A 14,703-nucleotide genomic window follows, 5' to 3' on the forward strand; every position below is an offset into this window, starting at 1 on the left:
CCTGCCTGCCTGGACCAATGTGCCTGCCAGATACTGACTGAAGTCCCTTTCTGGGATGACATCCTTGACATTCTTTGTCACATGTGAGCGTATCCCAGGCGGGGCAGATGGGAGGATGTTGACAAAGTCTTGATGCCGCAGGGACTTGACATTGCTAGAGTGGTCCTTCTCATTGGAGCAGCCATCCGAGTCCCGGAAGGCCTGTGCCTGTGGGCCGCCCCACCTCACCCACAGTTTCCCATCCCTAACAAGGTCGCAGGGGTTCATGTGGTCACTGCCAGCCTGGGGGCCCCACTTGGAGAGCCACGGAGCCACAGGCCTTTCCCCTTGCCCTTAGTGGCTATTCAGGCCTTGCTCTATCTTTATTTCTAAGACATCAGGATAAAGCATTAAACGGTACGTGTAAAACGTCACATTCAGGAAAGAAAAGTCACACGAAATTCAGTGGAGGCTAGTGTTTGAAAAAGTTTTTTCATACTTCTTTTTCAGGGTGGTTTGGTATTCGCAAGGATTTCTGTCAGTTTCTGCTTGAAATCTTCCCATTTTTGAGAGAATATGGAAACATTTCCTACGACCTCCATCATGAAGATACTGAGGAAACCGAAGAAACCCCAGTTCCAGAACCTCCTAAAATTGCTCCAATGTTTCGGAAGAAGACCAGGGTCGTTATCACCCAGAGCCCTGGGAAGTATGTCCTCCCACCTCCCAAACTGAATATTGAAATGCCAGATTAGACACCACTTCCTTGGACAGAATGCAAGCGGACCACTGGGACACACGCACACTGTCTCCTACCCTCCTCTGCCTCTTTGTTGACCCCACCCAGAACTGGAGCCGAGGCCAGGGCTCCGGGAACTTCCATCTCATGCCTTGTTTGCACTCAATGCCTACCAGTGGCTCACCCTGACGGGACGCACACATGGCAGGTGACTGGTACCCGCGGTGCGGGCTGGGCTAGGGCGCATGTCAGTGGACGTGGGCGTGAAGGAGGGAGCGTGTGTGAGAAGGGGAAAGCCATCACCTCTGGGCAGGCGCCTCAGGAGCTGACTTGGATCTGTTAGGGATGGCTGCTTAGGCCAGAGAAGGAACTGGTTTTCAAAGTGCTAAAATTCCTATTGAAAGTGTTCCTTGAAAATGGTTTTTTAGACCAGGCCGGCCACACCATGTAGCTTAGATTCTCCTGTCGCAGCGTAGTCAGTAGGAACTGTAAATACGCCTCTGCGGCACCACAAGTGTACCTACACCGTCATTACTGTTTGTGTTCCTGCTGTGGAAGTCGTTTCTCTTTGGGCAATGCTGACAGCAGTTTTTAACGGCCCCATCGGTGAGCCCTTTCCAATGGAGTGACTCCGTGCCTGTATAGTATTTATACAAATATTTTAGCATTGTAATATACCGTGTTAAATCCTAGTTCTGTACAGTATATTCTGTTAAAGTATTTTTTTACGAGCTTGTATGGGAGACGTGTGTTCTGTTGCAGAAGCAGAAGCTGCTGGCGCACCTGTCCTGCCCAGGGGGTGTCACCCCTTAACGGGCCATCATCATCACCCCCCTTGAAATCCTCCACACACACAGTGGCTGCTACTGCCAGAACAGCCACAATAAGCAAGAAATGGTTTGTGCTTTTCCTACATTCTGGGAATATGTGCGTGAGCTGAAACTAGAGAAACTGGAAGAAGTTGCTGAAACTGGAAACAGCCACTGGAATCACGTGTTTGTTAGGGTCTGAGGCCCTTTGTCGGGCCCCCAACAAAAGTCCTTCCGGTCGGCCAGCCGCATGCTTTCAACTAGGAGTACACTTGCTCCAAGAGCTGCTGGTAGAGCCCTGGGCGAAGCAGAAGAAAGCAGATCCTCCAGGATAAGAGCCTTCGGCCTGAGAACAAGTAGCCGTTTGTGAAAGGAGGGAAAAGGAGCACTGGCATTGTCACGCAGGAGAGGGAAGGGTTAAACGGGGGCAGCTGCTGATGTCTCTCCGTCAGGCTCAGCCGACGTCCAGCACAGAGACCGCCTGGAAGCGACGCCCAGCAAGCCTGTTGTCTCTGGGGGGGAGGGGGAACGTTGGGAATGGCATAGCCTTTCTTGCTTGCTCTGTGACAAATGTAGCTCAATCCACTATTTTTGCTCCCTGCAGTTGTTCAATAAACTGGTTCCTCCTTTTCCATGGTACTGCGTGCATCTTCCGTGAGATACGGTCAGTCCAGGACGCTTGGGTTCTTCTCGGCCGGCATGAAACACCTTGTAGCTGCCACAGGCGGCCAAGGCGTGTGGGGGTGGGTGAACATTTCTGATGAGTCTTCAGGTACAGCCTGAACCTAGAGAGTGTAGACAGACAGGGACATCATGGAGACTCGACCGTTGGCCGGGGAACCCCGTGCCGTCATTGGGATAGCTTAGGAGCCTTACGAGAGTATTCCTGAGACCCAAGACAGTCTAAAACTGAAATGGGCTTTTTAGTGATCCTGAGGCCTTGCTCGGTGACACCAGCGGCAGAGTGCTACTTACATTTAAAATCCCCTGTGATTTCTGCCTAGCTTGCCTAGCTGTCTCTGCATTTTACCGGGCATTTGAGTCAGGTGGCTTTTCAGCCCATGGTTTGCCTGCAGGTAGCCCAAGGCCACAGAGCGTCTTTCAGACTTGCTGTTAGACAGAATGCCCTGGAGTGTGGAGGCATTTCTGCTTCATGGAAATGTCTGGAAGATCATTGACTTCCTGCCTAGAATCGAGTGTGTGTGGTGGGTCTTCAGGGTAGGTGGCCCTGCACGTGGGGAGAATGTGCGAGAGAGGCTTCTCTGCACGGCCGCCTCTTACTGATTCTCCCAGCCCCGCCCCCCCTGACAAGGATTGCAGAGCTCAAACCCTGGGCACAAACCGGCTGTCCCTACAGACGTCAGTCAAGGAAAGTAAGCCAGCATGAGGTCCGTGGCTCGTGCCTTGTCCCTACGGGCACAGGAATCTGCCCGGGAGGCATTGGTGGGGTGCGGAGAGGGGCAACGTGCAGGCTGAGGAGAGGCAAAGAGAAGGCCTCCTCCCCCTCGTCATTGTGCAAGGTGGCGGTGGGTCCCTTGGCTAACCCATTCACCTAAGCAGCAGTCTCCATGTGCCTTCGGGTGACCCAGGCGTGGGTGAATTAGGAGGGTCTCTGTGGAGGACCTCGCCGTCCTGGCTGTGACAATGCTGAAAGGACCGTGTGGCCACTCCCTTGACCCTGGACACCCGTCCTGGCTTCTGCTGCCTGTTTGAAAGTATACATCTGGTGCAGGGCTCTCAAGGCCACGGCCTCAGAAAATGAGCTCTGACCTTTGGGCAGCACATCAGTGTGGGTCAGCCAGGTCCTGGGAGATCGAGGACACAAAGACAGTTGGTGGCTTGCCCCCATGTTTGGCATGGTTACTTTAAACCTGTAGATGAGTGTCGGCTTTCTGGGTGAACTACCTTGTGTGACCAGAATGTTGGCACACTGACAGGTCACTTGCATGGCTGGCCTTTTATTAGGTTACCGGCTAGCTGTGTTGTGATGTCACCCCCAAGTGACCCGAGCCCCTTTGTGGTGTCCCAAGCTGCACTGTTAGCAAGGGGTGCCACTGGCCACGATACACTCTCATGTTTACAGGAAGGAAGGACGCACCACCGCCGAGGATGGCTAACCACAAGAAAAGTCATCCGACAGGCCAGGGGCCCGGCTTCAGGATGGGCCGTTTCCTCCAGAAATAGGGGTTCCCGCAATTGGCTTGCAGAGCTATGCTCCCCCAGCAGACCCTCCCCACACCCTGGCTTCAGGCTGCTGCTTGAAGAAAATACTTCGCAAGCTTTGACTGAGGAGCCTTTGTTCAAAAGGCCACGCACCACCTGTGACGCCCTGTCCTTGGGAGCAGGCAATTTCCTCTGCCTGCCCTTCCCCAAGAAGCTGCGGAACATTGTCAACAGCAATCAGTTTGCATCCATTTGGTGGGATGACGATGGGACTTGCGTAGGCATCGACGAGAAACTGTTCCAGAAGGAGTTTTTGGAGAGGCATGGCCTGAACAAAGTGTTTGAAACAGACTGTATGAAGTTTCATCCACCAGCTCGATGGAATCCTCTATGGATTCAACAAAATTCTTCAGGATGTCCTCCCATCCATGTGCCTGGCCAGCTTCTTCCCCAGAGACCCCATGCTGAGCAAAGTAAGGGTGGGTGACCCCACCCCCACCAGGGGCTGAACCCGCAGACTCAGGTGGTGGGGTCCAGGGGGCTGGAAATCCCAGCAGCCCCGATGGTGATCGGGTGCCCGTGTCCCACTATGGGCAGTGGCAATGGCAGCAGAGACCAAAAATGGGGAAGGTGCTCCGGATGGTGGGGGTGTCCTGAGCGCTTTCTTCAAAGGCCCAGCATGTGATGATGAGAGCGCACGCTGCAGGGTGGGATGCTGGCACGTGGTTAAGAGAGTAGATCCTAAGAGTTCTCGTCGCACGGGGAAAACTTTTTCCTTGTTGCCACCTGCTTTTTTCTCTTTCCCCGTTTCTTAATTTTTTCTTTTGGTTTGGTGTCTATGTGAGGTGATGGGCATGCCCTGAGTGCGCTGTGGCCATCACTCCACAGCAAATGTAGGTGAAGGCATTGCTCTGTGCACCCTAAACAGAGTGCTGCCTGACAATCCCATCTTAATAAAACTTGGGAGACACTGTATCTTCATGCCCTCCTGCTCGGGGACAAGTGACAAGTGTCACCAGGGACATGTGCACGCATGATGCCCATAGCTCTAAACCGTAACTGAGGTGGGTGTACGGGTCCCTTTTGGTGAAAGAGCTGTGTCCCCAGGCTGGTCTGGGCGTGCCAGCCCCCAAGCACTTTTTGAAGCCTGCTGAAGACTGGCCAAATGGGTGTGCTTGCCAAGTTCAGCGGGCCCCTGCGGGCCAAGAGCAACTCCCAGCAACGGGGTGATTCTGTTGCCAGCTGACACTTGCTCATAGAGCTGCCAGATCTCTCCCCATCTGCAGACTCCACGTCCCCCTTTGTCGGACTTATACGCTTACCCCGCTTGGCCCCTTGTATTCCTTGTCCCAGGTGACGTGCAGGTCATAAGTCAGTGAATGGGGATGATGGGCAAGCTAGCACACAGCTTCCTGTTGGGACTGCGATCTCCTCCAAAGAGGTCTCTGGACCACTGGCTTAGGTCACACAGGGGCCTAGAATGTTGGTGCTGGTTGTGATCACCTCTGTTGTGACTTGGGATTTCTTTTCCTCTTTCGATTTTGCACCTCAGTTACAGTTCTACAGCAGTCCCTTGTTTAAGGGAGCCTGCTCTCACCTCCTCGTGAGGATGAAGAGGAGAGTGGGCATTAAATCTGGGTTAAGGCAGGTGGAGAGCAAGCCCGAAGCCCTGGGAATTCCCCCAGCACCTGCAGCCACTGAACAACCAGAGGAACTCCCCACCTCTAATGAGGACAAGCGGGAGCCGGTGAGTAGCCAAGAGCTTGACAGTCCTACTACCCCAGTCAGGAGTGAGTCCGCCCCTCCAGCCGTTCCAAGGATGGCAGCCAGGCCCAACTTGGATCTGGATGCTGCAGGAGGCCGGCCGACCAGCGGCCAGCCTGAGGGCACCCAGGTCTTGACACTCTCATGGCTGCCATGGCCATGCCTGGGGCCTTCCCCGTGGTCTGTCTCACCCTGCCTTCTGCCCATGTGCATTCCTACAGGCTGCTGGTAGCTTTGCTGCCATGCCTCCCATGCTCCTGGCACCCCCAGACCAGTCCGGGGACATGTGCCATCTGCGCCCCTCCCCGTGGCTGGGCTGCTGCCCTCGTGCCATCGCTGGATGCCTGTCGTGGCTTCCAGACCTGCCGCCTCCATGACTGTGATTCCTTGTCCCCCAGGTCCATTCCACAGTGGTTTGGACTGCTGTTGTTTCCCAGAATACCTGCCACCTACTGATGGCTACCAGGGTACCCCGTCTACGCACACTACAACCCCTGCAGGTGATCATTTTGTCAGAAAACAGGCAGGTCAATAAAATGTATCAGAAAAGGAGCCATTTTCTGCTGAACCCAAGCGCTCCTGGCCCCTGTGATGTTTCTTTCTTAGCAGTGGGGTAGCCCTCTTTCGCTTGTGTGCTAGAGAATTCAGTGGAATACCGCTCCTGGCATAATGCAGCACCGAGTAGATAGTCAGTTAAACCCCTCCGATGTTCACCATCCACTCGTTAAAGAGGCTCTTTAAGGCACTGGACAGGTCCAAAAACCTAGCATCAGTGGCCTAAGGATAACAGTGGCAATGTTTTCCTGGCCATCCAGGCACATTTCCCTGTCCTCTTGGTGCCCGTAGATAGCAGGATCTTCAGTTTATACACGAGAAGAGATCATGTCTCACCTCATAAGAGGGCTAAAATGTGCCCTCACTGTTCTCCAGCACCCAGATGTGGGTGTGGACAGTCGCTGCCAGAGTCCCACAGTTTTCCAGTCTGAGAGGCTGCTCCCTGGTGCCTGGAAGACAGGATTTATGTTTGGCTTTCACTGCAGGTACAGTTTCTTGTGAATTTTTCCTTTTCTTTCTTTTCTTTTCTTTCCCTTTTGAACTAAATATTTCAAGGCATCATGGTTCCATGTGGGAAGAAACCTCTGGTTGCTGGGCCATCCAGCTTGTAAATAACGCATGCTCTTCTCGAGGACCGCTTTAAAGAGTGTTGGTCTTAAGGAGCGTAGGAAGCAAGCGTCCACGCTCTCACCATGGCAATAATTGGGCATAGACACCAGACAGGCTCCAAAGTCAGGTGGAGGGGGAACGTCTGCACAAGCAGCCATCAGCCAGAACCCAAAGACACCAACCCCTCTCCTTTATTTTCCACCGGACAGCAGGTGAGAGTCCCCCTGAGGAGGAAGAGCCCATAAAGGATGGACACATGGCAGTGGATGATGCAGCCCCTGTCATCCCAAGTTTAGCACTAATCTGACTGCAGCGCATCTGTCCTGTCCCCACCTGCTCCCTTATAAACTGATGCTGCCAAATGGGTTCTCGTGCCCTTTCTAAGATTCAGTAGCCTGTGAACTCCTTAGCTCTTAAAAGGGATGGTTTTTTCATCTTTATTTTGGACTTCCGTATGCCTCTTGATCCTAAATTCCACGCTGTTTTGAAAACCACTTTCCTGTAAACTTAAACCCATGTGAAACTTGCTGACATGTCAATCTATCCAGAAAGGGGCGGACGTGCAGAACTATAATTTTGCAGTGTCTGCTTTTCAAAAAGGGTATGGTCATATTTACAAAATCTAGACAGCATGATGTCATTAGCAGACCAATCCCACACTTTCTTCACACCACTCAGTCATGTCTACATGTTGACCCTTCCCTCTGCGGATGGAAAGTGGCTGGCCTCCAGCCCTCCTGGGCTGGGCAGTGGGCAGCGGTCCAAGCTCACCCAAGGGTGAACTGAGCAAGAAAGTTTTCTATGGGCTGGGCCGGGATGGCCAGATAGTCTTAGAAAGAACTTGTGCTTGGGGGTCCAGAGGAGAGACCACGCTGGCCCAGAAGACTGGATTTTACTTTCCTTCCCAGGACACCATCAGAGGTGAGTGTGTCTAGGAAAGTGAAAATGCGATTCAACCAGCAAGGGTTGCATAGGGAGGGCTGCATGAAGGGTGCTCCAAAGTATGTGAGATGCGGTGTAGAGCCAGGCGACTTGGGTGAGCGTGGACTCACTCCCCACAAAGCATTGCCCAAGCCTCCTTCGGCCTGGGCTGGGGTCAGCTCTGTTCTTCAGTGAGCCCCCAACATCTCCTCTAGGCTCCATTTCTCTCGGTCCCTTCTTAGGGGAAGGTGCCAAATGGTGACGGGAGGGACAGTGGAAGAGTCAGAGCCTTTCACCCACTGAATGGCCAATCCCAGGAAAAAGAAGCACTGTCATTGTCGGTGCTGGGCTGCATGTTCTGTGGAAGAATGCACACCATTTTCTGGCTGGGTATCCTTTAGGGCTCGGGGATGATTGTGGTTCACACTCATCACGAGAGTCGCCATATGAAACAGGGACACACCAGTGCCTCAGAGGCTGACCGGGTGCTTTGGGCCATTGCCCTAAAGATGGATATCAGGTGTCACATGGTTATGTAACAGAATATAAAGCATCCACCCCAAGACAGCTTTCTTAGAGGGGCACCAAGAGTTGAGAACTTGTTCCCCAGCCAAGCCTTTGAAATCACCAAACAGGGATGCCTGGGTGGCTGAGTCGGTTGAGTGTCCGACCCTTGATTTCAGCTCAGGTTATGATCTCAAGGTCAGGAGATTGAGTCCTGTGTAGGTCTCCAAAAGAGCAGGTCTCAGCGTGGAGTCTGCTTGGGGTTCTCTCTCCCTCTCTCTCTGCCCCTCCCCCACTCACGCTCACACCCTCTCTCTCTCAAAATAAACATGTAAAAAAAAATAGCCTCAAGTCCCCAAGAAGAGGGTTCTCATCTAAGACAACCCCTCACACCAGGGCAGTCTCCCTCCTGGGCTACATGTGACCACCAGGTCTGGAGCCATTTCGGTTGTCCCACCTGGGGAATGGGGCAGGCACGGGATGCTACTGCCATCCAGAGGGCAGAGACCAGGCATGCTGCTAAACAGCCTGCAGCACCCAGCACATCCCCCGCACACAGGATGACCCAGCCCCCAATACCAACAGTGGCACTGTGCACAGACCCTGGCCCAGACGGTGACTCGCACACCCTCCCCTCTCAACCGATTTCCTCCTGCTTCCACTAGATACTGCTCACGAGGCCTCAAGGCAGGATCCGGAAGAAGGAATTCACCCTCCCCTTCCCAAATATAAAACCCAACTGAAAAGGTCAGCTGAACATGATGACCGTTCAGGTGACAGTTCTGTCACTATGATGACAGAATCAATGTCACTGTTAGGAATGTCATTTCAGAGACATACTGGGGCTCCTAAAAATACAGGAGGGTGGTATTTGAAAGTCTGAGTGACCCAGCAGCTCTCAGGAAACAGCTAAGGTGCAGGTAGCAGGGAAACATGGGTTTCTTTGTTCTTAGCTAAATTTCTCAAGTTCTTAAACTGACGTTCTCGGTGCTTCAGCTCAGTTTAAGAGCCGAATTTGCAGTAAAACCATGTCAGGCAGAGAGCGGGACGAATGGGGACTTGGAACTGGGCCACTCACGTGTTCTTGTATCCCTCCTCTACACCTGAGGCCACCTCAGGTCATTATGTACAAGAGGGGCCAGGAAAATAGTCTCTCAGACCATTAGGGAAGGATGCACTCAGAGGACTCACCCTTTCTTCTTCCCAAGTGCAGCATCAGAGTCACGGGCCCCTCGCAGCACTCAAGGCACAGGCCTTGCTGGCATATTTTTGCTGACTCAGGCCGATGTGAACCTGGTCTTACACCCATCTTACTGACCACCTTGTCACACACCAGGGACAGGAACACGGAGTACGTTATGAAGCGACACGTGGGAGAGCCCACCGAGGCTGTGCAGGCACTTTTCTGAACTGTTTGCACAACTTCTTGCTGTCTTAAGTAGGAGTGATGGTCTGCCACACGCTCGCTCCTTGATGGCATGGGACCCTCACTCACAACAGATGCTCAGTTTGTTTGGGGCGATGATGGTTCGGGGTCCCCCTCAACAACCACCTGACGAGACAGGTCTACATGTTGCCCCGATGGTCGCCCAGGATGCCAGGACTTTCTGTCAGGTGCTGTCACACTTCCTTGGTGGCTACGGTTCTCATACAAGAAGGGACGGTGACCCTGAGCACCCAGCACAATGTCTACACAGCCTCAACTGTCCGAACTCTCACTGTTCAATGGCATGTGTTCTAGAAAGGTGCTGGGTCCCAGCTGAGCTGGACAGTCCTGAGCCTGCCTGCTCCGTGAGGACACTGAGCAGTGGAATCACTGCACAGGGGATGTTTCAAGAGCACTGGAGGAGAGGGCACACTGAGAGCGAACCACATGCTGCCTCCGGGGTGCACAGTGGGGAAGGGAAGACCCGGGCAGGACTCCTTGAGTCTCCCAGGGGCAGGGTAACAGCGAGGGCCCATTCATAAACACTGCTGGGGTGGGGGTGGGAGGAGAGCTGAGCCTGGGTACAAGGGAAGCCATGACCACCACGAGCCAGAGGAACCCTGAGTCTCCCCTGGTCGCATCTCCCACCCCTGCTGGTGACAATCCAACCGCTAGTGCAGGTCGGGGAGATCTCCTGAGAAAGCTAACGACAGAGCCCCAAAGTGAACAATGCAAACACAAACGGAACTGAAGGAAGAAACACACACTTCTCCCATACAAGTTGGACACTTTGCTACCCCGTGTGATGGACTGAACTACATGTCCTCTACCAGATTCATATGCTGCAGCCCTAACCCCTGACGTGACTGGATCTGGAGAGAGGGCCGTTAGGGAGGTAACTAAGGGTGAATGAGGCCATCGGGGTCATAAGCCCCAAGGCTGATGGTACCAGTGTCCTTGTGAGAAGAGGAAGACACAGCAGAGATCTCTCTCTCCCCGTGAACAGAAAGGAGGCCATGTGAAGGACACAGTGAGACGACCACCTTCTACAAGCCAGGAAGAGAGGTTTTCCCTGACCAGAAACCAAATTTTCCAACACTTGGCTTGTACTTTTCTAGCCTCCAGAACTGCGAGAAAATAAATGCGTGCTGTGTAAACTGCCCGGTGAGTGGCATTTTGTTAAGCAGCCCTAGCTGGAGAACACACCCCGCTTTCAGTAAAGGAGAGAAGGACTAGATGGAGACACAGTAAGGGAATCAAAGACTCGAACAGCACTGTGGAACAACTGGATCTAACCACACCTGTGGACGACTCCCCCCCAGCAACAGGATAAATGCGCTTCTCAAGGGCACTTTCCCCAGGAAAAATCCACACGCCCGACTACGAGACGTCCCTCCAGAAACTTCCCACCGTACGAGGTACGTTCTCAGGTCACAATGGAGTGAAAGCACACATCAGTAACAGAAGGAAATGTGGGAAATTTACAAATACATGGAAATCAAGCAGCGCGTTCCCAAATAACCGCGTTCGTCTGCCATGGCTGCCAGAACAAAAGACCAGACTGCCTGGCTTGAACAAAAGATATTTATTCCCTCCAAGTTCTCAAGACTTGAGTCCAACATCAAGGTGCTGGCAGGGTTGAGTTCTTCTGGAAGCCTTTCTCCTTGGCTTGCAGGTGGCCGCCCTCTTGCTGCCTCTCCACATGGTCGCCCTGCATGCATGCACCCCACCCCTAGTGTCTCCTTTTATATGTCTTAATCTACCCTTCTCCTGAGGACACCAGCAATATCATATTAGAGCTCATTTTACCTGGCTACCTTTTAACTCAGACACCACTTGAAAGGCCCTATCTCCAGCAACAGTCACATTCTGAGGTTCTGGGGGTATGGTTGCAACATATGAATTTGTGGGGCACTGCAATTCAGTCCGTGACAATAACCAATGGGTCACACCAGAATCAAAGGGAAACTAGAAAATGCTTTGAAGTGAACAAAATCTACAGCAACCATGCCAAAGCTTAGGAGATGGGGTGAAAGCAGTCCTCAGAAATTTAGAGCTGTAAACACCCACTTTATACAAAACAAAAAGCCTAACCATCAACACTGGCAAACTAAAGAGCAAAGCACACCTGGGGTGCCTGGCTGGCTCAGTCAGTTGAGTGTCCAACTGACTTCGGCTCAGTTCATGGGTGTGAGCCCCACATTGGGCTCTCTGCTGTCAGCACAGCACAGCACAAAAACAACTAAACACTAAAAAAAAGTGCAAAGCACACCCAGAGTAAGCACAAGGAAGGACATAAGAGAGATTAGTGTGGAAGTAGATGAAATAGAGAATGTTGAAACAACAGGGGCACCTGGCTGGCTCAGTTGGTGGAGGTTTGATCTTGGGGTTTGGGGTTCGAGCCCCATGCTGGGTGTAGTGGTTACTTACAAATAAAACATTTAAAAGAAACAAAAAAACGAAAGAGGAAATAGATGCAAAGAAAAGTCTGTTCTTTGAAAAGATATGGAAGTGACGGACTTTTAGCTAGACTTACCGAGAGAAACAGAGAAGACTCAAATTCCTAAAAATCATTCTTAAAGGCTGTGTACTGTATGATTCCAGGTTTCTGGCATCTGGAAAAGTCAAAATTAGAGAATTATTTTAAAAGTTCAGCTATCGCCACTGGTTTGGGAGAAGGGAAGAAGGCCTAAATGAATAGGTAGAGACGGGGGATATTTTGGAACAGTGAGGCCACTGTGTATAATACTGTAATGGTGGCTATATGGTATTACGCACTTGTCAAAGCCCATTGACCTTTGCAGCACAAGAGTGTACCTTCGTTTATGCCCATTACACACATGCACAAAATCACATAGGAGGTCAGTGGAATCCCAGGAAGGAATGCAGCCTGTCTCAGAAATCCAACTCTGGCAAACATATCACAAATATACGAAATAACTTCACTGGAGGGGGTTGGGAGAAGGTTCTTACCTAAGTAACTAGGGAAGCAAGTGAGTCTGTGAGACTTAAGACACGGAGAATGAGATAACCACTGTTTTCTAGCTCATGCAACTATTTCCCAAGACGGCACATACAGGTTAACAATTCTGATGCTGCTACGCAAGCATACCTGAAACTGAACAACTATGTAAGTGGATGGCCAACAGTGGGAGCCAGGTTTCTCACTGTTGAGAGGGGTGTTGACTTATAAATAATGGGAGGCTAGAAGATCCAGGGGATAGTAGATTACAGTTGGAGTCATCAGCATGAGGCCATGTTTAGCTTCACATAGAAACAGAAGGTTACACAAAAACTGTTCATAGATACACGCAGGGGTGAGTACCTCTGTATATGTGTCCTTGCTCTGTCAGCAGAGAGGGCCTATAACTAACAACACCTCGGTAGCAATGAGCACACCTAACACGCACATCTTGTTTCCTAAAACCATTTGTCAAGGAACGGAAGCAGGGCTCCTTAGATGTACGGATGATTCCAGGATTGGGGCAGGCAGTATGCAGCATTAAGTGACTAACAAAATGTAACTCTTCCTCCTTTGTGCCTTTTCCTCCCACACTGCTACCATACTCACAACACTTCTAACATTCTGTGGGCTTTTCCCCCACAGCAACCAATTCTATGTAACACCAGCTGGGTTTTCTGATTCAATTATTGACTCACCACTGACACTCTCTGCCTGGAGACAACGCCAGATCCCTCAGCAGAAGGGCTCGGTCCCAAAAGACTGCCTCCCACTTTAGACGCCAATCATACATAGTAGATCCCCAGGTTACCCACAGCTTCCGTCTGAGTGGGCTACAAATTGGAGGTTCCCTTGACCCACCGTGGATTCGACTATTTGCTAGAGCAGCTCACAGAACTCAGGGAACCACTTGTGATTGCCACTTTATTAAGGGGCAGGAACAGCCACATGAAGAGACACATCAAGGGAAGTCTGGGAGGGTCCTGAGCACAGGATCATCTGCCTCCATGGACTTGGGGTGCACCACCCTCCCGGGATGGGGATGTATTCACCCACATAGAAGCTCCTAAAATCCTAACACTATTGGGATTTTATGGACGCTTCCTCACGTTGGCATGATTGATTATTAATTCCATGTCTGGCCCCTCTCACCAATCTGGAGAATGGGGGAACAGAGCTGAACACTCCAAGCTTCTAATCATGGCTTGGTCTTTCTGGTGAGCGGTCTAGGAGCCACCCAGGAGCCATCCAGGAGCCCACGTAGGGTCACGTCATTAGAAGACAAGATGCTCCTAGTGCTCTTATCGTTGGAGAATTGACGAGGGTTTGAGGAGCCCTACATCACACCGGGAGCCAAAGACTACACATTAGAACAAAAGATCCTCCTAGCACCCCTATTTATAGTGGGTTTAGGAGCCCTGTGCCAGGAACAGGGACAGAAACCTGTATAATAGAAATACAGAGGGAGAAAAGGAGAGGCACAGAGACACAGAGACATAGATACAGAGATCAATATCTTATCATTTAACAATGAGCCTGGGCATCTTGTAGTGCCAGAAAGTAGGGACATGGTAAAAAACAAAAACAAAACCGAAAACAAATAACAAGACAAACCGAACCACACTGTATGTCAAAAGGACTCAGAAGGTAACTGACTCAGCTTCTGATGACCAACGATGGAGCAGTCTGAGCAACCAAAGAAAGTAATATTGGAATATAACCCAAAGTATAAAACAAATATCCTTGAGTCCATCGTGAGAGCAATGCATGACCAAATGGCAAAGACACAAATGCCTGAGAGTAGACAAATTTCCCCTGCATTAGAATTCCAACTGACTGAAGTAGATACTCCTCCCGCAAAGAGTGGGAGCATCATCCCTCACCCCAGTGAAGTGAGGGCTGTACAGAGCGACTTCCTTCCAAACAGGCCAATGTGGAACCGGCAAATAAAAGAGTGCCTTTACAGAGGGGACACCTGACAGCCTCTACCTCAGCCACATGCTCAAGGTCAATATCAAGAAGAAAACTGAGGAAATCTGAAGGCATGGTGAACTTTAGTTAATCACATCGCATCCACATTAGCTCACGAGTTGTACCTCATGAACTCTACTGATCTGAGAGGTTAATATTAGGGGAAACTGGGGGGTGCAGTATATGGGGACTCTCCGTACAAGGAGTGTAGACTTTCTATAAATATAAAACTCTCCAACATCCAGTCTACAGAAATTTAAAAAGTTAAATGGATGATGAACATGTGTTAAAACGCAAGAAA

The 14,703-nt window shown here is 51.2% G+C and overlaps 2 protein-coding genes across 3 annotated transcripts in view; both read left to right on the forward strand.

Moving 5' to 3' along the window:
* TMEM185A (transmembrane protein 185A) overlaps window positions 1-2,159 on the forward strand; it is a 36,758-nt gene extending 34,599 nt beyond the window's left edge. For both annotated transcript variants that reach the window (XM_081793488.1, XM_081793487.1), the window contains one exon: window positions 490-2,159. In XM_081793488.1, coding sequence (XP_081649614.1) covers window positions 490-734 — 245 coding nt within the window. In that variant the 3' untranslated portion in view covers window positions 735-2,159. The remainder of the gene's footprint in view (window positions 1-489) is intronic.
* A 751-nt stretch (window positions 2,160-2,910) lies between these two features.
* HSFX2 (heat shock transcription factor family, X-linked 2) lies at window positions 2,911-5,831 on the forward strand. The gene is given in 5 exon segments (XM_081793958.1): window positions 2,911-2,970; window positions 3,611-4,038; window positions 4,040-4,163; window positions 5,243-5,584; window positions 5,676-5,831. Coding segments are annotated over 5 exon segments (1,110 nt in total).
* Window positions 5,832-14,703: the final 8,872 nt, after the last annotated feature.

This window comes from Panthera onca, chromosome X (assembly GCF_046562875.1).
Source record: "Panthera onca isolate mPanOnc1 chromosome X, mPanOnc1 haplotype 2, whole genome shotgun sequence".
NCBI lineage: Eukaryota > Metazoa > Chordata > Mammalia > Carnivora > Felidae > Panthera > Panthera onca.